The following is a 24,297-nucleotide window of genomic DNA, read 5'->3' as shown; positions in this document are numbered from 1 at the left end:
GGATAAGTGTGGCACAGGGGGCCGTTTAGCTCTGCTAGGTATGTGTATGGTCTGGAGCACCGTTTTCTCAGTCTCAGCCCTACTGGCTTTTTTTTTTTTTTTAAGATTTATTTATTAGAGACACAGAGAGAGAGAGAGGCAGAGACACAGACAGAGGAAGAAGCAGGCTCCATGCAGGGAGCCCAACATGGGACTCGATCCCAGGACCCCAGGATCACGCCCTGGGCTGAAGGTGGCGCTAAACCGCTGAGCCACCCGAGCTGCCCAGCCCTACTGGCTTTTGAGGCCAAATCATTCTTTGTGGTGGGCACTGTCCTGTGCATTTTAGGATGTTCAGTAGAATCCCTGACCTCTACCTCCTAGATGCCAGCAGCACCCATCCACCAATGGTAACAACCAAAATGCCTCTAGACTTCACCAAATGCCCCATGGGGGACCCAAGTCACCCCTGGTTAACAACCCTTGCCCCAGATACAGATGGCCGACACATGGAAAGATGCTCAACATCACTCATCACCAGGGAAATGCAAATCAAAACCACAATGAGATATCACCCACACCTGTCAGAATGGCTAAAATAAAAAACACAAGAAACAACAAGTGTTGGTGAAGATGTGGAGAAAAAAGAACCCCCGTGCACTGTTGGGGGAAGTATAAACGGGTGCAGCCACTCTGGCAAACAGTATGGAGGGCCCTCAAAAAGTTAAAAATAGAGAGAGAGACAAACCATAAGAGATTCTTAACTCTAGAAAACAAACTGTGGGTTACTGGAGGGGAGGTGGGGGGAGAGGATAACTAGGGAAAGGGCATTTAGGAGGGCATGTGATGGAATGAGCACTGGGTGTGATATGCAACTGATGAATCATTAAATTCTACCCTTGAAACTAATAATACACTATAGGTTAATTAATTGATGAAAAAAAAGAGCTACCCTCCAATCTAGTCATTGCACTACTGGGTATTTATCCAAAGAATACAAGAACACTAACTCAGAAAGATACATGCATCCCTATGTTCATTGCAGCATTATTTACAGTAATAAAATTATGAAAGCAGCTCAAGTATCTATGAATAGACAAAGATGTGGTGTATCTACATGCACAATGGAATATTATCAGCCATAGAAAAGAAGGAAACTTTGCCATTTGCAACAATACGGATGGAGGCAGAGAATATTATGCTAAGTGAAATACATGTTAAGAGACAAATACCACATGATTTCACTCATATGTGGAATTTAAGAGACAAAATAAAGGGAAAAAAGAAATAAAATCCGAAAGATTCTTTTTTTAATTTTTATTTATTTATGATAGTCACACACAGAGAGAGAGAGAGGCAGAGACACAGGCAGAGGGAGAAGCAGGCTCCATGCACCGGGAGCCCGACGTGGGATTCGATCCCGGGTCTCCAGGATCGCGCCCTGGGCCAAAGGCAGGTGCTAAACCACTGCGCCACCCAGGGTTCCCCCAAAACACATTCTTAACTACAGAGAACACAGTGACAGTCACCAGATGGAAGGGGGTGGGCAGATGGGGGAAATAGGTGATGGGGATGAAGGAGGGCATTTGGCCTGATGAGCACCAGGTGATGCTGAATCACAATGTTGTACACCTGAAACTAATATAACACTGTTTACTGAAATTCAAATTCTAAAAACTTAATAAAATTTTAAAAAATATATGCAACTGCCCAAAAAAGGATAAAATAAACAGTTTCAGGAATGAGGACAAAAAGACAATTCAGTTAGGTCAATAGTAGGAATACACCAGAAATAAGGGGCACCTGGGTGGTTCAGTGGTTGAGCATTTGCCTTTGGCTCAGAGTGTGATCCTGGGGTCCTGGGATAGAGTCCTGCAACAGGCTTCCTGCAGGGAGCCTGCTTCTCCCTCTGCCTATGACTCTGCCTATGTCTCTCGTGAATAAATAAATAAATAATCTTTAAAAAAATGAAATCACTCAACAACAGAAAAGAGAAGAGAAGGGACACCTGGGTGGCTCATTGGTTGAGCATCTGCCTTTGGCTCAGGGCGTGATCCTGGGGTCCAGGATCAAGTCCCACATCGGGCTCCCTGCATGGAGCCTGCTTCTCCCTCTGCCTATGTTTCTGCCTCTCTCTGTCTCTCATGAAAAAATAAATAAATAAATCTAAGAGAGAGAGAGAGAGAGAAAAGGAAGGAAAAAGAAAAAGAAAATTGCCAGCAGGAGAACTGGGACAAAGCATGAAGCTAAAGCCACTCCATCACTCCAGGAGAACCAGAGCCTGCAGAGACTCAGCAGGTGTCAGGCACACTCAGGTGTATTTACAGCAACTTCTCCAGCTCAGGCATTTCCACTGATTAGTAGTAAAAATCCTCCACTTGTGCCTCACACTGGCCAAAAGGTGCAAGTGGTTTGCACAAGGGTAAGGAAGCTGTGGCTACAAAACAGAATGTCCACCACGTGACTGCCTGACCCCAACACAACTTGCACAGCAACGGGGGTTTCCTGTCCTGTGCTATCCCGGTGCCTGCACAGCGATGGGGGTGGGGTCTCCGTCCTGTGCTATCCCGGCGCCTGCACAGCGATGGGGGGGGGGGGGGTCCGCGTCCTGTGCTATCCCGGTGCCTGCACAGCGATGGGGGCGGGGTCTCCGTCCTGTGGTATCCCGGCGCCTGCACAGCGATGGGGGCGGGGTCCGCGTCCTGTGGTATCCCGGCGCCTGCACAGCGATGGGGGGGGTCCGCGTCCTGTGCTATACCGGTGCCTGCACAGCGATGGGGGGGGGGGGGTCTCCGTCCTGTGCTATCCCGGCGCCTGCACAGCGATGGGGGGGCGGGGTCCGCGTCCTGTGCTATCCCGGCGCCTGCACAGCGATGGGGGCGGGGTCCGCGTCCTGTGCTATCCCGGTGCCTGCACAGCGATGGGGGGGGGGGGGGGTCCGCGTCCTGTGCTATCCCGGTGCCTGCACAGCGATGGGGGCGGGGTCCGCGTCCTGTGCTATCCCGGTGCCTGCACAGCGATGGGGGGGGGGGGGTCCGCGTCCTGTGCTATCCCGGCGCCTGCACAGCGATGGGGGCGGGGTCCGCGTCCTGTGCTATCCCGGGTGCAGCAGTGCACCCCCGGAATTCGCGCAGCCCAGACCCTCGGAACGGGACTCTACTTGGGAAGAGGGTCTTGCGTATGTAGAAGCAGAGGTCATGGAGAGGCTGGCCCCTATTCCCGGTGGCCGTCCTGCACAAGAGAAAGGGCTGGAAGACTGACCCTCAGAGGCAGCGAGGGAGGGACGCGCGTGCAAGCCACGCGAGGCCCCGGCCGGAGGGGCAGGGCGGATGCTCTACGGGCACCCGGCCAGCCCTGCACGGCCGCTCAGCGGAGCCCCGGGGTGTGCGGAAAACGCCCCCGGCAGCAGGCACCCCACTCCGCACCGCTCGCCCAGCCCCCGCCCCCTCCTCACGGGGAGCCCGCCCCAGCCAACGCCCCCACCCCTGCCTGACTCACCCCCGGTCTCTTCTTTCCGAGCGTCCTCCGCTTCCTCCGCGCCGCCCTCCGCTGCCGCCGCCGGCGTGTCGCCCTCTTGACCGCCGCGAGCAGGGAAGAAAAAAATGACATGACACGTGGCCGTCCATCCCACCGCGCGGGGCCCCGGAGGCCCCTGCGCCCCCGACGCCCCCGGGGGAGGTCGCGGGGAGACGCGGGAGCCCCGCCCTTGGGTGGAGCTCCGGGGACACTGACCCGACGACCCTGAGCACCCTGAGATGCTGGCGGGCGGGGGAGGGAGAAGGGGCGCCTGCTCCTCAGGTGCGAGTTCCCGGGCTTGTTAGGGCTTGTTACACCTGCCACCTGCCGGTCTGGAGCCTTCTGCCTCCTTGCTCACCCCTCCCTGCCCTCGTGGACTGGCGCCAACTTCTGAACCAACACAGTCATCCCGAAATGTTCCAGGTACCAAAGACAGCTTTAAGCGGCACCAAGTTCCCCAGGAGATGAAGGTCAAGGTCCCAGAGTGATCAGATGGTTCCACCAGCCCCCCTGGAAATATAAGTGACCAACAAGCTCAAGACAGAGGCTCAACTCCACTAATTGTTACTAAAAATGTAATATAGATCAAGCAAGTGCAGCCCCCTTTCATATGTGGGATCACCAGATATTAAAAAGATTGACAGTATCCAGTGTTGGCAAGACCCTTGGCTAACAGGAGCCTGGCCACTGCTGGGTGTGGACTGGCAGGGCCTTTCTAGAGAGCAGTTTGGCAGCCTATCTGTAGTGTAAATGCACACACCTAGGAAACCAGCAACTCTGCTTTTATAAACCTATACCATAGAGATACACAGTGTGAAGACAGGTGTGCATTGTTACTTTGTGGGAAAAAATACTATGGAAAGGTAAATAGGGAATAAATAAAATATGGTCTATCAATATACTTAAAACCTATAAAGTCATGTAGATCTAGAGGTATTGACATGAAAATTTCTCAAGATGTATTTGAGGGAGACAAATCACAAAATAATACATGTATAGATAGTATGATTGATTTTAGAAACTACGTATTAACGTTATATATATGTAGGGAGAGATGATAGATCGACCAACTGATTCAAAGATCTGGCAAGAGAGACAACAAACTAACAATAGCGGTTACCTATTGGAAAGGGTAATGGAGTGGGAGGAGGACTTAAGGAATGGTGAAGGCTTGCTTTTCCACTTTTTACTTTATATCATTCTATGTCATGTGAATTTTTAAAAGAATGCCCTTCAGTAATACTTGCCATTTTTTTTTTAAATTTAAAGTCATGGGGCACTGGTGACTCACTGGTTGAGTGTCTACCTTTGGCTCAGGTCGGGATCCCTGGGCCCTGGGATCAGTCACGCATCGGGTTCCCCAAGGGGTGCCTGCTTCTCCCTCTGCCTATGTCTGTCTCTGCCTCTGTGTGTCTCTCATGAATACATAAATAAAAACTTTTAAAAATAAATAAAATTTAAAGTCATGACATAAGATGTAAGGAGTCATGATTACATAATACATACAGCATGATTCCATTTTCTTATTTCAAGAAATATGCGCTTACCTATTAGGACAGCACCTTGGGCTTGCCGCTGCTAGTTGCAGACACTAGCACCCTCTTTCCTACCACCACCCTCGCCAGCATCTATTTGTCTGCATTCGTATAATTTTTACCTGGGAGGAGAGAAGTCCTGCCTGGGGGCAGGGACAGAAATAGAAACTGGCCCCATTCCAGGCCCTGCGACAGACCAGGGCCCTGTGCAAAGGATCTAACACTGCCCAAGTGTCTTAATAAGCAGAAAGGGACAGTGTGAGCCACGGCGCTGCGGGGGGAGGCGCCAGAACCCTACACCGTATCCTGGTGCCTCCGGATCGGCAGCGTTGAGTCTCTAGGGGCAGCTCAGCAGCAGGGAGGCGCTGGCACTCTCACGCGTGGGGACGGTGGAGAAGAGCCCCAGGAGAGAGAAGGGGGAAGCGCGTCAGAGACAGACAGAAGCAGGTCGCAGTGCAAGGCGGACTTCCGAGCACCCTTTCGAGGGTCCAGGAGCGGACCCGGGGCCCCCGGGAAGCGAGACTGCGACCCGCTTCCGCACAGAACGCGGCACCCACCGGGCCACGCAGGTGTCCGCGTCCGCGGCACCAGGCCGAGCCGCGCGGGGAGGCTCACCGATCTCCACCTCCACGTCCTCGGGCACCACCCTGCGGTAGAAGAAGAGCGTCGAGGCGCCCTCCTCATCGCTGGTCTGGTTGAGGAAGTGCAGGAGGAGGTCCTCGACCTTGCCGTCGTCGCGGTTCAGCAGCTCCTCGAAGAGCTCGGGGTCTGCGAGGCCGAAGGCCGCGTACACGCGGTCGCGCATCCACAGCACCCGCAGGTCGTCCATGGCCGCGCAGGGCCCGACGGCGCCCCAGGAGCCCGGCGACGGGCGGCGTCCCAGCCAACGACGCCCCTGCCAACCGGCGCCGGCCCAACGGCCGCCGGGCCCCGCCTCCCGCCTCCCGCCTCCCGCCTCCCCTCCCCGCGCTCGCAGCGGCGCGGGCCGGGACCCCGGGGGCGGGGGCGCCAGCCCCGTCGCGACCCGGGCCCGCCCTTCTCACGGCAGCGCGCTCGCTTCCGGGGCGCCCGGGCCGCCCACTGCGGACCTCGGGAGCGCCTCCCGGGAGCCCCTCCAGCCCGGGCCGGAGTCCCGCCCGTGTTGCCCCTAAGGAGGCCGAGGCCGCCGGCGACGTGACGGACGAGGCGGGGCCGACCGCCAGGGCCCCCAGGCACCGTGGATCTCAGGGCCTCAGAAGAGCAAAGAGCTCGCCAAGACTTCCAAGGGGCAGGCTCGTCCTCGCACACGGCATCAGGAAGGAGGGAGACCCAAGAAGGGACAAGTGACTTCTGGCGTTTGGGATCAGGAAAGGGGCCAAGCGCGTTGGCTTTCCAGCCAAAACCTGGGTGTAATAGAGCAAACACCCATGCTTTAAAAAATATATTTATTTTTCATTAGTAAAAGAAGTCCAGTACTGATAGGAAGATGCAAAATTGTCCTTTTGTGCATTTGTGACACTTTTAGCGACTGTGGTTTCCCCCTCACAGAGTTGAGTCTTTAGACAAAGGCTGACCCCAAGAACCTAGCCTTCCCACTGGATTTTCCCATCAAGGAACAAGTGGAACGCTGGAAGTATTTCTTACAATTCTAAACCAAAGCTCAGCATCAATGACCTAGCTGTTGGAAAACTATTACTTGGAACTGCCTCATTTCCATCATCTTGAATTAAGATTTCTCAATAACGTTACTGGAGATCCACTAGATGGCATGCAAGCAAATTTGGCTTTAAAATTTTAATGAAGAAATTTACTGTTTTTAAATGCAGACTGCAGAACAGTTATAGAAGTTTTGTTTTTGTTTTCCAAAATGAATCAGGCCCTAAAATGTCTGAATATTTAATTCATAAACATCCTGAGTTACCTATGCTATATTCTATGGCTTATTAAACTACAGCAGAATGAAAACAAAACGGAATGTTTTTATAAAAATACCTACTCCACAAACGAGGGCAGAGTGACATTCAGTGAAAGGTGATTCATTTCAAGGTCCTATCCACAATGAATGGAAAGCTCATCATGATCCTCACCAGAACACCCTCTTGAGTTCCTTATCACAATTATGTCACCACAAGGATACTCCTTAGCCTTGCAGGATGAAATCAAATTGTTTCCTGAAGAAATCCCTTGGATTTTTATTTTAGGATTCCACATGGAGTGAACACCTGGATGAAAACTAGAAAATGTGGCCATCATGCCATTTATCATGAACGTTCTCTGCAGGAAAATAAGCAGATATGTAACATCACCATGATAACTGACCATTTTGCCTCTGGATATTTGCTATTAAGGGAATAAAGTCTGTCTTTAAAATTGTATGTATAATAGTTCTACCAAACAGCTTAAAAACAAAGCACAGCAACTGCTCTGGTAACATAACACTGGAACCTATAGCCTTAGAAAAAAATAAAATTTCCCCTGGTGCCTAAAAGACACCATCGAACTCTATTTCTACAGAGTTCTTTCATAAAAGTTAGGACCACTAAGACATTTTTTTATATAATTACATAGGATACATAACTACTGCATAGGTTTCAATTAAAAAAATGACTCTTCCCTCTCTGTTCTATATCCTGATAAGAGGTGTTACTTAGAATTACAAACTGGACCATAACAAGTCACCAAAGGGGACCCTAAAAACTTTCAGCAGACACTGCATGCCTCTTGTTTACTAATCAGTTAATGGTACTCTGAAACCAGGGTTTTCCTAGGGATGAATCAGTTACCCTTTTATTACCACAGATACTTGGAGTAAAAGTAATAAAGATGTCAACTTTTCAGGGACAAGTCTGCAACCTCGGCAGCATTATTGAGATTTTGCATTTCTCCCAACAGAAGTGTCCAACCAACATTACACTTTCCCAGGGAAAATGAACCCTGAGAGCAGAATCACATCCCAGAGTCTCATCAGCATAGTTTAGGCTTGATACTGTAATATGAGGGACAAAACCTAGTAACTCCAGGCTGGCTTTCAGTAACAGCTCACAGAAGAGCAGCATGGAACATTTCCTACACTTAGAAAGGTGTAATGGGAGAGTCCCAATTATGTCGGGGTGCTTAGTTCGTGCCTCTCAGCAAACAGGTCTTGACATTCTGAAAAGATACACTTAGATTCAATGCTACCATAAGCTCAGCTAGAATGAAAATTCCAAACATTACCACCAGTCAGGTGAAAGAGTACACGGACAGACCTTTTCGAAAGTTTCTCAAAATGTTAAGAAAGTGAGAACACAGCAGATTTCTTTTTGAAAATAATTATCTACAGTTACAGTAAAATATGAAAAATGAACATAATTTACAAGACAAAAGATCTTCCTCGACTTACGATGGGGTCTCATCGTAAGTTAAAAATATTCAAAGTTGAAAATACATTTACCACATCTGACCTATGGGACAACACAGCTTAGCCTGGCCCACCTTAATCATGCTCAGAGCACCAATGTGAGCTCTACCACAAAGCCTATTTTATAATGAGGTGTTGGGTGCAGGTGGTGGTCAGTGACCCTCGTGACCATGTGGCTGATGGGAGTGCTGCGGCCACTGCCCAGCATCAGGGGAGAGGATGGGGCCACAGATCGCGAGCCCGGGACAAGTCAAATTCAAAATTCCAACTACAGTTTCTACTGAATGCAGTATTGCTTTCACACCATCATTAATTCAAAATTCATTAAACTAAACCATTGAAGTCAAGGACTGTCTGCACAGATTAAAATATTCCCTAGGACAGACCTATATTTATTCAAAACTATATTTCAAGTGAATAGATGGATTTAAACTAAAGATTCTAAGAATTAATTTTCAATTGATCCAGTGTTTGAAAGTTTAAATTAACTCTAAATACCTTTATGAGACCTTTATTTATAATTAGTCTGAAAGTAAAAAATTAGACTGTTCTCAAGGACAGCTGCAATCTCTTTAGGGTAAAATACTCAATTTATATTTTGTTATAAAAATACACAAAATACTACTTTTTAATCTTCCTTTCACTCGGTATAAACCCCTTCTGGTTCAGTTACATTAGCCAAGCTGGTCTCTAAGCTCAAATCACATCCATATCGTATCTTCTCCAGTCATATTGGGTCTTAAGGCTCAGTATACAGTTTACCTTTCAAACATACAATTATCATAATCGGTTTTACATAAGGATAACAGGATAAGAACAGTTTTAAAAATATACAAGTGGGATAACCATCTGTTTTACGTTATTTCATCCCATTTTCCCCAATTATTAAAACAAGACAAAATTGTAGAAACAATCCCTTACTTGCAGTTCTAGATAGCATACAATAAAAAAATGTTTACATACTTTTAATCAAGCAGAATATGAATCTTTTTGATTATCCGTCATTAAATTTTTTTAAAAAAACTATACTTAACTTCAGCAGTTGGAAAATATTATCTGAAAACGTCAAGCGACAGACTACCTCTTTGTTGTTTTAATAAGGTGAAAAGGAACTAAATATCTAAGACCAGTTTCAATTAAACATTCAAAACCGCTTCTCTCCCCCAAGCCTCTATTTTTAAAAATAACTTTAACATAACTTTTGGCATTAACATCTATTTGCTCATCATAAAAACTGAAAGAAATTTATATATCTGAAATTGATAAACTTTACAAAATATTTAACATGTGGAAGAGGTATATCTTACAGAATTATTTGGCTATATCATAAGGCAATCAATGAAGACGGAATTTTTCCTATTGTAAATCTGACGTAAGTGAAATTCTGTAACATGATAATTCTCCATAAATTTGACAGCTTGTCAGATACAGCAATGCGATCATGCCATGTCGTCACCGAACTTGGACGAGAGTAGTCTGAATGAGAAAGGAACAAATTTGGTGCCTGCACCAACATAGAACTTGTTCTGAAATTCTACCCTAAAAAAAAAAAAAAAAAGATTTCAGTTTATTAATGAAAGATTGTGAAGAACATTTCCTACGTTTCTTCAAACAACACGTATAAGTTTTAAAAAAGCGGGGGAGGTGGCTTCCTGTGCTAAAGTTGCTTCCATTCCATACAGCTCTCTTGGCACAAATGTTTTTACTTAAATAAAATCTACACATGCACACACTCTACCCCAGGTTGCCTTTCTCGATGTGTAATGGAAACATGAAGCGTCACACCACCTCACACACTACAAACAGACACACGAATATTCAGAATCTCTCTCCCCACATTGGTATCTTCACACACAGACAAGTAATCTGACATATACTATAAACCATTAAGAAACATGTAAGAATTTTATTTTATTTTACAGTAAGATAAAGTAATCTGTCAGACCCCAAATGAATTAAAATTATTAAATATACTGTTATTCAACAACCATAAACTTGCTTTTACTTGTCAGTGATAATACTTCAGAAACAAAATACAATTTTAATTGAAGGGATCTGAAGATAGATCCCAGCGTTGGGAAGGGAAGAACCAGCCTAAATTAAGTGCCAGATTTTTGTGGGGTTATATAAACATGTGGGGAAGGGGTTCTTTTTTTTTTTTAATAACAGTTCCAAAGTTAACTTTCAAACTCACCAGTGGAGGCGTATGGCGTGAAGAAATGCGGAAAGGCCTTCCATGATCAAAAGGATGAAAATTGTCAGAACTGCAAACAGAGCAATAACTGGCAGCAGCAACAAGACTCCGTAAGTGGTGTCTACTCGGAGGCCCACGCGCACCAGCATGGTCCACAGGACATCAGACAACTCTGCAGGTGAAGCATTCAGCAGATTTCACTTCTGTTAATGCTCACTGAGTCACCACAATTAGCTAGTGGAACTGCGTCTCCTTCTGATGACTCTGAATTATTATCCACAAAATAATATACACACCTACATAATTCAAATGTAATCTGCTTCTTGTGTAAAAGCTAACCTGCCCTTGATCATCTCAAACCCTGAGGAAGATGCGGCATGCCAGAAAAATCAGAGGCCTGCCTCCCAGGGAGAGAGCTTGACCCAAACCAAGGTCAGGCTGGCTCTGTCCCCAGCACGATACTAGTTGGCACAGTATCTGAAAGATGGTACCGTGCTGGGGATCCCTGGGTGGCGCAGCGGTTTGGCGCCTGCCTTTGGCCCAGGGCGCGATCCTGGAGACCCGGGATCGAGTCCCACATCGGGCTCCCGGTGCATGGAGCCTGCCTCTCCCTCTGCCTGTGTCTCTGCCTCTCTCTCTCTCTGTATGACTATCGTAGATTAAAAAAAAAAAAAAAAAAAAGATGGTACCATGCTTCCCTTGGAAATGTGAAAATGTCCCAGAGCAGCTCCCTGGGGGTTCACTGTGGCACTATGGGGTGTCTCAGCATAGAGTTTGGGAATTGCAGGTCTAAGTGAAAACTTACGTGCGTGAGCCAAACTGAGAGCCCAGAGCCTCAGATACGAGGCGGTGTTGGAGATGCATCCCAGACAGTACTCGATGGAATGAATCACTTGGGTCATTAATATTTCTCCAAAATTAAACTGGGAGAGAGGACACAATATGTGTTAGATTCTGTATATTGCCTACATGCTCTCACAGGTTACACATCTCGTCCACAGTCACTCCGTCGCTCTCAGTCAGAGACCTGGCCTCTGAGACGCTGGGGAGAACATGCTGGAGTGTGAGAACAGTGAGTTAAAGATCTGAGCTCTGCTCACAGCTCCACCACAGCCAGCTCTATGACCTACAGAGCATACCATCCCAGTTCCTTGGCCTCAGATTCCTGTTTGGCACCTGGCCTGGAACTGTCCCTCACAGATGGCACAATGTGACTCAGGAGCTCATCTCTGCAACCACAAAACACCAGTTGAAAACAGATGCTGGGATCCCTGGGTGGCGCAGCGGTTTGGCGCCTGCCTTTGGCCCAGGGCGCGATCCTGGCGACCCGGGATCGAGTCCCACGTCGGGCTCCCGATGCATGGAGCCTGCTTCTCCCTCTGCCTGTGTCTCTGCCTCTCTCTCTCTGTGACTATCATAAATAAATAAAAAATAAATTAAAAAATAAAAAAAATAAAAATAAAAAAGAAAACAGATGCTTCCCAGACACGAGCCTGGAGACCCTGGCTAAATGTGTGCATCCAACAGGTAAATAAATGCAAGCCCACCACAATGAAGTTGTGAAACGGGGCCCCTGCCAGCAGAGGCTGTACAACACTGGAAAAGACTCTCTAACACTCTTTCCAACTCTGCTTCTTGATCTTTTTTATGATCCTATAAATTATTAATAGTCCCAAATTAAAACATTAAATTACATTAATTATAAAATGCAGATTTTAAGAAATTTTGTTTAGTCCTTATTGGAAGACCAAATAAAGTTTCAAGAAAATAAAGCAAACCAGAGTAGCAGAAATGGCTCAGTTGTGTCTGCCCAGGACTGTGCTGCCCTTCAGAAGGGGGGATCTGCTTCTCCTGCCATTCACCCCATACTCCCAGCCACAGCTATCATGGGCTAAACTGCATCCCCCTCCAAATCCATGGGTTGAAGCTCTAACCCCCAGTGTGACCGTGTTTGGAGACAGGGCCTTTAAGGGAGTAATTACAGTGAAGGGAGGTCGTAAGGGTAAGTGTCCTTAGAAGAGAAGACAAGGCCCGGTGAGGACACACATAGAAGGCAGCCACTCACAAGCCAAGAAAGAAGGCCTTGGGAGAAACCAGTGCTTCCACCTGCTCAAAGCTGGACCTCTAGCAGTCAGTATCTGTCATTTAAGACCCAGTCTGTGGTTATGGCGTCCACGCAGGCTACTAAGCAGATGCTGGTCTGGGAATGGCAAGTGACCCTAGCCAGACAATCACAGTGCTTCCTGAGGAGTCTTCCTAATAGAACAATCAGCCAATAGTGCTTTTCTCTCTGACCAAAAGATTGGAGAAAATAAGCTCAGGGCTATCTGTGGCCAAGGTTCCAAAATCATGGGGCCGGCTGGCTTCAAAACATAAAACAAACCAACTAAGAAAAACCAACCCATACTTCTTGAAATTGGAGACCTAGAAACCAATCACCCTGAGGCCAACACTGTTCCTGCCTGAAATGAGCCAGTGGTATGAATCGGGTCTCCTCCTGCAAATATGACAAAGTTCTGACTGAGAGAAGAATCTTCTGAAAGCAATGTTCATGGCACCTTAAGTCACTTCATAGGACAGCAGGTCATGTTAACACTATAAATCCCACTGTGAAATTGAAAAAACAAAATGACAGCCCTTATGACAGATGACCATAGAGCAGCATCTGGGAAGCTTTGTGTGACAGGTCTTTCGGGTTTTGTTTTATTTTTTTAAAGATGATGATTATTGTTGTTCTCACAGTGATTACCTCTATGAAAGCTTGGTTTCTTTTCTTTTTTTCTTTTTTTTTTTTTTTAAGTAAACTCTACACCAATGTGGAGCTTGAACTCACTCCTGAGAGCTACCAACTGAGTCAGTCAAGCACCCCGAGAGCTTGGCTTCTTATCTAATGTAAATTGTTAGTAACAGAGAAGATTACCTCTTCACATGTCATTTCTCTACATCCATCTTCCACTTGGTTATTTCCCTCTTCTATGTCTTGGCTTCCCAGCAGAGAAACTTCTTCTTCACTATCTTTCCTTATAAGCGTGTAACCACTCTAACAATAACCAAAAGAACAGAGAGTCATTGTCTTTAAAAGCACAAGGACATGACAAATACAAAGTCAGAGCCCCTTCCTTTCTCTTAATGATTCAGCACTTTGAGAATACATAAATAATGAGAGACTCCTAACGGCAGAGAACTGAAGGTTGACAGAGGGAAGTGGATGGGGGATGGATATTAAGGAGCATACCTGTTCTGATGAGTACTAGGTGTTGTATGAAAGTGATGCATCACTGAATTCTACTCCTGAAACCAATTTTACCATTTGTGTTAACTAACTAAAATTTAAATAAACACTTGAAATCAAAAAAATTAAATTAAAAAGTTGTTTGTAAGAACATAAACATACCATACCTAAGATGGCTATTATTTAAAAAAAAAAAAAAAAGTAAGTATCGATTAGGATGTGGAGGAACTGGAACCTCTGTGCACTGCTGGTAGGAATGTAAAATGGTGTGGCCATTTTGGAGAACAGAGTGGTGGGGCCTCAAAAAATTAAGCACAGACTTATTATGTAATCCAATAATTCCATTTCTGAGTACATATCCAAAAGTATTGAAAGCAAGAACCTGAACAGATTTTTATATAACCGTGTTCACAGTAGCATTCATTATTCACAATAGCTAAAAGGACCAACCCAAGCATCTGCTGATGGATGAACTGCTAAGAAGAATGTGGTCAGGCTATACAATAGAATATTACTGAGCCTTAAAATGGAAGAAAATTCTGACACCTGCTGCAACATGGCTGAACCTGGAAGGCATGGTGCTCAGTGAAACAAGCCCATCACAAAAGGACAAATACTGTATGAGTCCACATATAGGAGGTGCCTAGAGGAGTCGAACCAGAACAACAAAAAATAAAATGGTGGTTGCAAGTGTCTGGGGGAGGAGGATGGGTAGTCTGTGTTTCTTGGGGACAGAGTCTCAGTCTGGGAGGATGAAACAGTTCCAGAGACAGATGCTGGTGGCGGCTGCACAGCTGTGGGGATGTATTCCAGGCCACTGAATTATACACTCAAAAAGTTACAATGGAAATGCTGTAGCACTCCACACAGCTCACGTACAGTTTATCACAATTATTTTTAAAGAAATTAAATGAGAAAGCTGGCACACTGGCAAACAGTCTAGAGAGAAATATAACAAAATGGAACCCTGGTTATAACGGAGGGATACAAAAGGGCACTATTTTCTCTACGTACCGTGTTTTCTATCATTCAGTTATATTATTTAAACTAAAAACTGAAATCCTTTAATGATGACAGCAGTGCTGAAGGACTCTGTTCAAGCTCCCAGCAGCTTTGTGGCTCACTGGGCGGGAGCCACTCCCACACGCCCACATATAGCAGGCCAACTGCGGTAAAGCTTCTGCAGCACAGGCAATACCAGAGGCTGAATAAAGGAGGCTCTGGCTTTAAATCAAGACACTGAGACCCTCTAAAAGGTGTTTTCTGGACTCCTCTTTTTAAACCAAAACCAGACTCTGCTCACCACCTACAAATACACATCCAAGCTCGTGCTTACCCTGCTTACTCCGAAGCAACTGCGCCCATTGTGCAGCCACAACAAGAAGAGCGGTTTTCCCAGGAAGAGAACAGGCACAGACAAAGCTGTGACGACCAGCAGCAATCTCTGGACATGCTCCTGTGGGCGCAGAAGGGAAGGAAGTCAAGGAAGACACAAGACCTGCAAAAAGGGTCGCTGGTGCACTCAGTGAGTGAAAACCAAACACCAGGTCTCCTTCTTCACGGTAACAAGGAACAGAAGATAGACACAAGTCAAATGATATCTGCCAGCAGATCTTTCCCTAAACTCCTAGTGGAATTCTGGAATGATGAATAACACTACTGACAGAGTGGGGAAAGTGTCATTTTGTTCAGATCTGTAAGGAAGGAATAAGAAAATTCTCAACAGAGTCAAATTCTAGCTAATACTTTTCTGAAAACACTGTACGAGGGCGAATACAAACACAAGCTCTTCATTTTTTTTATATTCTTGTTCTGTTTTTTTTTATTATCATCATTATAAAGACTACTTGAGGAAAGTGAGCACATAGTAGTAGATTCACTTCTACAAGAGGAAAATCCCAAAGGAGGATTCAAAACAAAACTGAAAGAATTTTCTTAAAAAAAGAGAGGTATCTAGTTACCTAAAAATAGAGAGCAAAGCATGTTCACGCTAACATAATCACTGTGGCCTGCATGGTTTTAAGGGATCTGTAAGTGGCTATGATAACAAATGACCAGGCATCACACTGTCCATGGCTTATCCCTCCTCTGTGGCCATCCCCGTGTGACACACATATTCCTGGGGCTGTGCACACTACATGGGTATGAGCTAGTAGTAGCTATGTGTTAGTGTCTCATACCACACCACCAACATGAATCAGTGCCCAAAATGCTAAGACAAGTGGGGTTCATAGGCAGAGTCCTATCAGAAGTCAAGCGCTATGAAGTCAATCAGACTGGGTTAAAATCTGGACTCCCCTGGCAGCTGAGTGACCAGGTCTGCACTGAGCCACTGGGATGATGCCATCTACCTCAAGGGCTATTTTGAGTTCAGAAAGAATAATCATGGAAGCAAATATTCAGGCACGCAGGCGATGATCTTTGACCAGGCCACCTGTGCCCCACTGACCTCCCTGCTATGCCTTTATCTATTCCATTCTATAAAGGTTCAACAAAATAACAACTAAATACAACTTAAAAACCACAAACAGGAGAAACATAAATAAGAGTTGAAAATTCAAATAATTCAGAAAGGAAGTATGCATGTAACTCACCATGAAGCCCTGGTGCTTCAAGATGCACTTCAAATCTGACTTAAAACTTAGCTGTCCACGGAATGTGGAAAACAAAACCAGATGCTCCATTTGCAGAATCAACAAGATTTTTAAAAAATAAAAGCAAAATCTACAGCTCAAGAGAATATAGGCTGTGACACACTGACTGGGAGGATTTCTCCACTACCTCACAGATGCTGGGAACGGGGCACACAGTATCTACAGCAGCATCCTTCAGGAGGGATGCTGTAGCATTCCACACAGCTCAGAGACCCTCAACATAATCACAATACAAGCTCACATTTAGTGAACACCGGCAGGGGCCAGGTATTTTTCTAAGGATTTTATAGGATTAACTCAATGCTCTAAATTGGGTCCTATTTTTACTCCCATTTTACAGATGAGGGAACTGAGGCATGAAGGAGTTAGTCGTGTGTTTGCAGTTCCATTTTGGGGAAGTGACAGCACTGGGATCACAAGCAGGTCACCTGAGCCCCCATTCTGCCATCATGCCACAGTGTGGATCAGGTGGCATTACACAAACACACAATTCTAGAAAAGCCAGTTTTGGAGAGGGCCAATGTGCTCTGGTCCAGATGCTGATTCCATGATGTCTTGACTTAGGGATTAATTTCAAAGTAATTAAAAAAGCAGGGGAATTCGCCAACCCTCAGAAACCCTCCAGAAATACTTTCTTCCCAGCAGTTCTGATGGCTACCAAGGGGCAACAAGTTCAGGTTATAATGTCCAATCGGAGCCCCGCCAGCACAGCGTTCAGAGCAGGTGGCACAGTCTTCTAACATAGAAACAGAAAGCCCCTACATGCTGGGGAAGCCTGTGGAAAGCACCTCCAATCATCAATACAACAAGGCTCTTAGAAGGACTTCCTTTAAGTTCCTAAGAGTAGAAGAGAGCATTACCTACCTGCCCTGAGTAAAGACCATTTGTTTCACTAGCCGGAAATAAAAACATGTTAATAAATTCAATCAGAATGCTGGGAGCAACTTGGGAGGTTTCTGCTGAATAAACCAGCCACTTATAGACAATCATAAATATAAGGTATCCAAAGATGCACAGCATGAAGAGAAGTTCTGGGACGGAAACCAAATAAATATTGAACTTCTTCCGGAAATGCCTAAGGAAAAAAAAAAAGGAATCGATCAAACCATGAGCAAGTTTGGACTGAGATAAAAAGTAAATTACTCTTTGGGACGCCTGGGTGGCTTAGCAGTTGAGTGTCTGCCTTCGGCTCAGGGGGTGATCCCGGAGTCCTGGGATGGAGTCCCATATTAGACTCCCTGCATAGAGCCTGTTCTCCCTCTGCCTGTGTCTCTCTGCCTCTCTCTCTCTCTCTCTCAATCTCTGTCTCTTTCATGAATAAATAAATAAATAAAATCTTAAAAAAAAATTACTCTTCAATTCTTTGTGACAAGGCCTATCTCATCAGAACATCCTTCGTATTCTGATACTTGTATGGGACTCAGATACGTCTGTGAAGAAAAGAGATGTGAGCACAGTGAAAATGCTGGTGTTTTACCATCAGGCCCAGTGATAGGAAGAAAATATACCTCTTCCTCTTCACACACTAGTTCTAGTGAACACACAAAAAGTTCTCTAATTTATAAAATGCAAAAAGAGTATAATAAAAATTAGTTCCAGAAATAGATCTGAATGAACATGTTGGATGCTTCCCTCCCTTGAATGTAAAACTCCATGAGGGCAAAACCTGTTCTCTGTCTTCAGTAGTACCACTCGATCCCGGAGCCTAGACCAGGGCCTGGCATATACTATACACTCAATAAATATCTGCTAAATAAATGAAATCACTGAAACAGTCACAAACCTGTATCATCAAAACCTGAATCAAACCAACACATCACCACCCACACCAGCTGCCTTTAAGACCCATACAGCCTACCCTCAAGAAGCAAAGTTTAAGAAACACCAAACTTGGCTTATAAATACTGCTTTAGAAAAAAATCTGTACTTACAGGTGGTTAAATATTCCCAGAATGACTCCAAAAGTCATGTGAATAATTCCTAAAATCACAGACATTTTCATTTTAAAAGAGTTTAGAAAAGTGAGACGATTTGTGGCCAGGTTCCAAATCTGAAGACAAAAACAAAACAAGACATCTTTAACTTCCTTCAACTGCTTTAGGACACACAGATGACACTCGACAAATTTCCTACTTTAAATAGAAACGCAGCTATAGATTTAAAAAGAAAGCAACATTCAGACTTTCTTCCTGACACTTCTGATCTGAGAACCACTGATTTTCTTAAACCAGGGTCACAGACTATTACAAACAACTCTTTCACATAAAGTTCAAAGGACGTCAAATGAAACAATCATGTCTAGGGAATCTGTGCCTCTGAGGCAATGCTAAAAGAAAGGGCAAGAGAAAGAGTAACACAGAGTAGGGGAGTGGAAACTTCGCTCTGGGGAGAGCTGATGCCAGCAGGGCGCATTCCAGGTCCTAGGGTCTCTTACCCTGGGCGGGGGCCATACAAATATGCACATTATAGCAGTACATACATGTTTTATACATTCTTGTGTATGTGCATTTTATGATAAAGTTTAATAGAAACGAAGGGAAGAAGAGAAGAGGAAAAGAAGAGAGGAGGAGAGAGAGAAGAAAAGAGGGAAGGAGAGAGGAAGGAAGGAAGAAGTGCAAAAAATGGCCAAAGCATGCTGATGATAAAGCCCAGGGCACTCTAGCTGAACTTCTAGGGGCTCCCTGCCCCAGCCTCTCCGGGTCCTGCTGCCGACTGCTTCTCTCACTCTCGAAAAAATAATTCTTACAGTCACTCACTCAGGGAGATTAGGAAAAGGGAAAAGGGCCTATTTGGACAGAAAGATTGGTTTTTTTAAGTGGAAATAAGAGTTTAGAGAGAAATATTAAGGTTAACTTAAGCTTGACTGTCTGGGTCCACGGGAATAGCCTGCTGGCAGTGGCCACTCCAGGGACGTGGCATGTAGGAAAACTAGCAACAGCATAACATAGCCAAGCATGACATGGAAGTCCCTCTTTGATCACTAAGCTAAAAGCAACTGGGTACAGAAAGATCTTTTAAACAAAAAAGAGGAAGAGAAAGATGTATTTGTACGTTCATAAAGAAATTTGGAGGGATGCCTGGGTGGTTGAGCATCTGCCTTTGTCTCAGGTCAGATCTTAGGGCCAGGGATAGAGTTCAGCATCAGGCTCCCCACAAGGAGGTTTCTCCCTCTGTCTATGTGTCTGCCTCTCTCTGTGTCTCTCATGAATAAATAAATAAATTTTTAAAAAAGAAACAGACAAGCGAACTTGGAAGGAGACTGACCCCAGCGGTTGCCAGGTGGAAGGCAAGGGGACTGAGGAAGTAAGGATGGGGTGGAGGAGACCTTTCAAAAGAGCTGGATCTTGGACACATGCAAAGTACATGCGTGGGTCTATATTTGAGCTTTATGAACATAATGCCCATTTTTAAAATTAAATTGTAGCAAAAAGAAGCAGTACCATGCCCCAGTCTCCTCCTCCCCCTCAAAACGCCCACTTGAACTTTCTTCCTTGGTGCCTTTATTCAGAAACATTTCTTCTTCAAAGTAAGGCCACACATTTACTAGGAATCGGGCTTCAAAATGCTATGCCTTAAGAGAATTGTTATAAAACTTTTTTCACATTTCCAATTATATGAAGATGAAAGACAATACCACCGATTTACACAAATGATGTGTAGAGGTGAGGGCCTGGTGGGAGGAGCCCGTTGGGGGAAGGACCCAGTGGGCAGAAGGTCCAGGGGAAGGAGTCTGGTGAAGGCCAGGGAGTGGGGCTGGCCCACTGTGCAGCGTGCCCGCTCTGGGGTGGGGGGCAGCAGGCCTGGCCCCCTGCAGCTGCGTCTTCCTTTCCCTTCTCCTATCACTTCCCATTTCAAACGACTATCTCCACAAGCACCCTGATCACCTTGAGTTCCCTTTCAAGCTCTAAAACTCCATACAATTTCTTTCTAGATGGAAGGGTAAAAAAAATAAGCATAATCCCCATATACAAAGAAGAAATGTAGGAAGCAGCTACATTTCATGGCTCTTGAAGGGCCGGCTCCACCTGCCCACCCGTCCTGTCTGGGCACAGACCCTGGCTTCCCAAATGGACAGCTCAGCTTCATCTCTAAACCAACTTCAAAAAAATAAATAAACCAACTTCACTGGGGATGCACATGGGCCAGGACTGCCCAGGCAGACACCCCCCAGGGAACAACCCCCCCAATCATGTGCAACCACGGGAACCATGCCCAGCAGTCTGAGAAAGCACTGTGACAGTGAAATCTGGGGGGGGGGGGGGGGGGCACCACAGAGGAAGCTGGGATAACAGTGAGGGAAGAGTGCACTCACAGGATCGATGCCTAGAGGATAAGGACCCTGGAACACTCCGGGAACACTGGGGTCTAACTGCAACACTCTGCTGCGCCTGACAATGGTGTCACTGCAACAAGAAACAGAGTGAGCAGGCTAGGGACAGAAGGACAGAGATCTCAGAGAAATGCTCTTCCCCCAAACACTGCTGGGTGGCACACACTTACTTCCAGAGCACCATGTTCCTGTGCTCAGCTAGGGCATGGCTGGAACTGTACATGGCAGACACATTCCACCCAGAGCCAAACAGGTTCACAGATTTGGAAAAGCAGTCGTTGTAGATGAGGCCCGTGTACACAGAGAACAGCCCCATCAGCAGGAGGATGTATCGGCCATTGAAAAACATTCGCATGATCTGTGGAAAGCAGAGCGCAATGAGCAGGAGGACCACCACGAAAATGCTGGAAGAGAGCCCACATCTGTCTGGGCCTGCTCTGAACCACTCCTCCCAGGGGGTGTCTCTGAGGGCCAATGAGAGGGTCTACCTCACATAGAGACTACAGGCCCATACCTCTTACAGCTCAGTCAGTGATGCATACTGTCAAAAACCAACGTCTAAGAAATGTTTCTTTTCTGGTCAAAAAGAAGGTAATTACTACTAATTACCCAAGATGTTAACAAGATGAAGGGTTTATGCTCTTACCTCTTGTGACTGATTTAGTCTGGGATGGTTTTCATTTATCACGAGCAAGAGGGCAAATAAGAACATCACAAAGCCATGGCCGAAGTCTCCGAACATCACAGCAAACAAAAAGGGGAAAGTGATGATGGTGAAGAGAGCTACAGGGAGAGCAAGAGACTTGATTCACCAGAGGCAGAAAACTCTGGCTAAGTCAAACACTTGACCTGCCCCAGAAGTCCCAGAAGAAAACAGACAGGTTAAAATGAGCGTTTTACACTAAGCAAGATGACACAACAGGAGCCATGAGCCTACTTTCCTGAACATCTACTACATCCTTGCAAGGAGAAACAGCAACAACCATACAGAAGAGGATTAATAAATTCAGACTTCCGACCTGGGTTCACTTCCCTGTAGCTCCCAACTCCGTAGGCATCCACAATGTTCTGAAACCCCTCGGTGAACTTGTTGGTGCGGATTAGAGTTGGAGGTGTTTCTTTTGTTGGGATTGTGTTCATAAATGAGGGTATCGTAGCACCGCTCTCTCTCTTTCACATAAAAAGAAAGAAAAAACAAATCACTATCCAAGAGCTCATTCAATAAACACTGACTCCCTGTGATGGCAAGGCTCCGCATGGCCCATGGGGACATGAGAGCCACCACCAGGAAGGGAAGAGTTGGCGGGGCAGCACATGGGGTTCCAGTCTTGCAGAAGGAAGCATGTTATCCAGGCTGCGAGGACAGGAAAGCAAACAGCGGGGCTGAGAATGATGGGGATATACATATATGCGTATGGCAGCCTCAGAATTACCAACATAAAACTGAAATTTAATCTTTCATCTCTTAAAAACATTCAAAAGGAATCTGGAAACAACTGCAATGTTAGCTAATAAAACCAAAAAATAGATGAGAATAAATCAAAACGTCAACATTAGTATGACAAAGTCATATATACAGCTTTTTCCTTCAGTGCTTATAATTCTTCAGAAATGCACTATACTGATTTATAATGGGGGAAATACCTTTTTAAATGCATAAAATGCATAAAATAAAACAGGCTATTCCCAGAAAAGTAGATTTTCCAGTCAAATTATTTCTTAAAACACTTGCAAGGAAGGGGATTCTGGGAAATTTTCACATGGCAGCATGTTTTGTTTTTTTTTTAAATTTTTATTTATTTACGATAGTCACAGAGAGACAGAGAGAGAGGCAGAGACACAGGCAGAGGGAGAAGCAGGCTCCACGCACCGGGAGCCCGACGTGGGATTCGATCCCGGGTCTCCAGGATCGCGCCCTGGGCCAAAGGCAGGCGCTAAACTGCCGCGCCACCCAGGGATCCCGGCAGCATGGTTTTGAACTCAACTCCCTGAATCCCCTGAAGAGCAGAAAGGGCAACCAGAAAGCAAAACCAAAATCCACAGACTGTATTTCTCACAAAATCATGTCCCCACAGGCCACAAAATGCAAATGGGTGGGGACAAACCACTTGACGAGACGAGACCAGCATAGTAACAGCCTCCAGACCAGAGGAAGCGAGGGAAGCAATGTGGTTGGTGTCTGAGTCACTGAGGGAGAAACATCCCAAAGAAGTGAAAAGCATTCCCTGGGAAGCACAGGAGGCCAACCCAAGAAAAGCAGCTGGAACTGGGAAGGTTCTGGTTCTGTGCAGTCCCAAAGTGAGTGAGTGCAAGGGGCCCAGGGGAAGAGAGGTCTGTGGGGCCACAGCAGTCAAGCCCCCATGCCCTGAACTCGCCGAACAGTCTGGCCAAGGCTCCTTCCCACCACAGGGGCCCTCCACTGATGAGAGACCTGAGAATGAGATCAAAACCGAGCATGACAGGAACAGAAGAGATAAGGAAAGAGAAGGCCAAAGTAAAAGAGGGAGAGAGGAAGCCTCAGGTCCAGGAGTTAACAAATTTTTGATCCCTGCTCAAAAGTATTAAAGGAAAAAATTCTGTGAAGTTAAGGAAAGTGATCCTGAATCTGCCCCCTTTTAAAAGTTCCTTGAGTATCATTTTTAAGATCTTATTTACTTATTCATGGAGAGACAGAGAGAGAGAGAGGCAGAGACACAGGCAGAGGGAGAAGCAGGCTCTATGCAGGAAGCCCGATATAGGACTCCATCCCAGAACCCCAGGACCACACCCTGAGCCAAAGGCAAACACTCAACCACTGAGCCACCCAGGTGCCCCAAATCCCTTGAGTATCTTAAGCATGTTCTGTAAAGCTAAGGTAGAAATAGATTATGTACTTACATTATATATATGATTCCCTTTAGTATATTAAATATATATGCATAAATATGAATATATATTATGTTTAATATAGAATTTCCTTGAGCATTTAAACATGTTTTGTTTTCAGAAAACTAATTACAGGGCAGCCCGGGTGGCTCAGCAGTTTAGTGCCGCCTTTAGCCCAGGGCCTGACCCTGGAGACCTGGGATCGGGTCCCACGTCACGCTCCCTTCATGGAGGCTGCTTCTCCCTCTGCCTGTGTCTCTGCCTCTCTCTCTCTCTCTCTCTCTCTCTCTGTGTGTGTGTGTGTGTCTCACGAATAAATAAAATCTTTAAAAAAAAAGGAAAAAAAAAGAAAACAATTACATTTTAAAGTGATCAAAAGGATGGAGGTCAAACCTTATATAAAGTTATAGTAAGAAAAGACTGAGCAGACAACATCCCTATGGACAATGAAAGCATGCCAGAAAGACACATCCACAAAATAGATTTTAACTTGTTTCAAAATAAGCAAAAAAAATTACAAAAATAATATAGTGAGAAAAAGCAACACAAAGCAGAGTTAGAAAGTCAGAAATGAGGTAAGAGAACTCAGAAAGGAATTAGAAATGAAAGAAAA

The 24,297-nt window shown here is 45.6% G+C and overlaps 2 protein-coding genes across 6 annotated transcripts in view; both read right to left on the bottom strand.

Annotated features, from left to right (window-relative positions):
- DNAH10 (dynein axonemal heavy chain 10) overlaps positions 1–5,958 on the bottom strand; it is a 133,203-nt gene extending 127,245 nt beyond the window's left edge. For all 3 annotated transcript variants that reach the window (XM_055322253.1, XM_055322254.1, XM_055322257.1), the window contains exons 1-2: positions 5,646–5,958; positions 3,478–3,552 (exon numbers count right to left, since the gene is read on the bottom strand). In XM_055322253.1, the coding sequence (XP_055178228.1) occupies positions 3,478–3,552; positions 5,646–5,859 (289 nt within the window). In that variant the 5' untranslated portion in view covers positions 5,860–5,958. The remainder of the gene's footprint in view (positions 1–3,477; positions 3,553–5,645) is intronic.
- A 479-nt stretch (positions 5,959–6,437) lies between these two features.
- Positions 6,438–24,297, bottom strand: part of ATP6V0A2 (ATPase H+ transporting V0 subunit a2) — a 43,752-nt gene continuing 25,892 nt past the window's right edge. For all 3 annotated transcript variants that reach the window (XM_055322365.1, XM_055322363.1, XM_055322364.1), the window contains exons 10-20: positions 21,839–21,989; positions 21,466–21,602; positions 20,990–21,177; positions 20,802–20,892; positions 18,421–18,539; positions 17,354–17,564; positions 15,172–15,291; positions 13,524–13,643; positions 11,409–11,526; positions 10,604–10,775; positions 6,438–9,948 (exon numbers count right to left, since the gene is read on the bottom strand). In XM_055322365.1, coding sequence (XP_055178340.1) covers positions 9,849–9,948; positions 10,604–10,775; positions 11,409–11,526; positions 13,524–13,643; positions 15,172–15,291; positions 17,354–17,564; positions 18,421–18,539; positions 20,802–20,892; positions 20,990–21,177; positions 21,466–21,602; positions 21,839–21,989 — 1,527 coding nt within the window. In that variant the 3' untranslated portion in view covers positions 6,438–9,848. The remainder of the gene's footprint in view (positions 9,949–10,603; positions 10,776–11,408; positions 11,527–13,523; positions 13,644–15,171; positions 15,292–17,353; positions 17,565–18,420; positions 18,540–20,801; positions 20,893–20,989; positions 21,178–21,465; positions 21,603–21,838; positions 21,990–24,297) is intronic.

This window comes from Nyctereutes procyonoides, unplaced genomic scaffold, assembly GCF_905146905.1.
Source record: "Nyctereutes procyonoides isolate TBG_1078 unplaced genomic scaffold, NYPRO_anot_genome, whole genome shotgun sequence".
In the NCBI taxonomy this organism is placed as follows: domain Eukaryota; kingdom Metazoa; phylum Chordata; class Mammalia; order Carnivora; family Canidae; genus Nyctereutes; species Nyctereutes procyonoides.
Note: the sequence above shows the minus strand (reverse complement) of the source record. Positions and strands in the feature narration are given on the sequence as shown.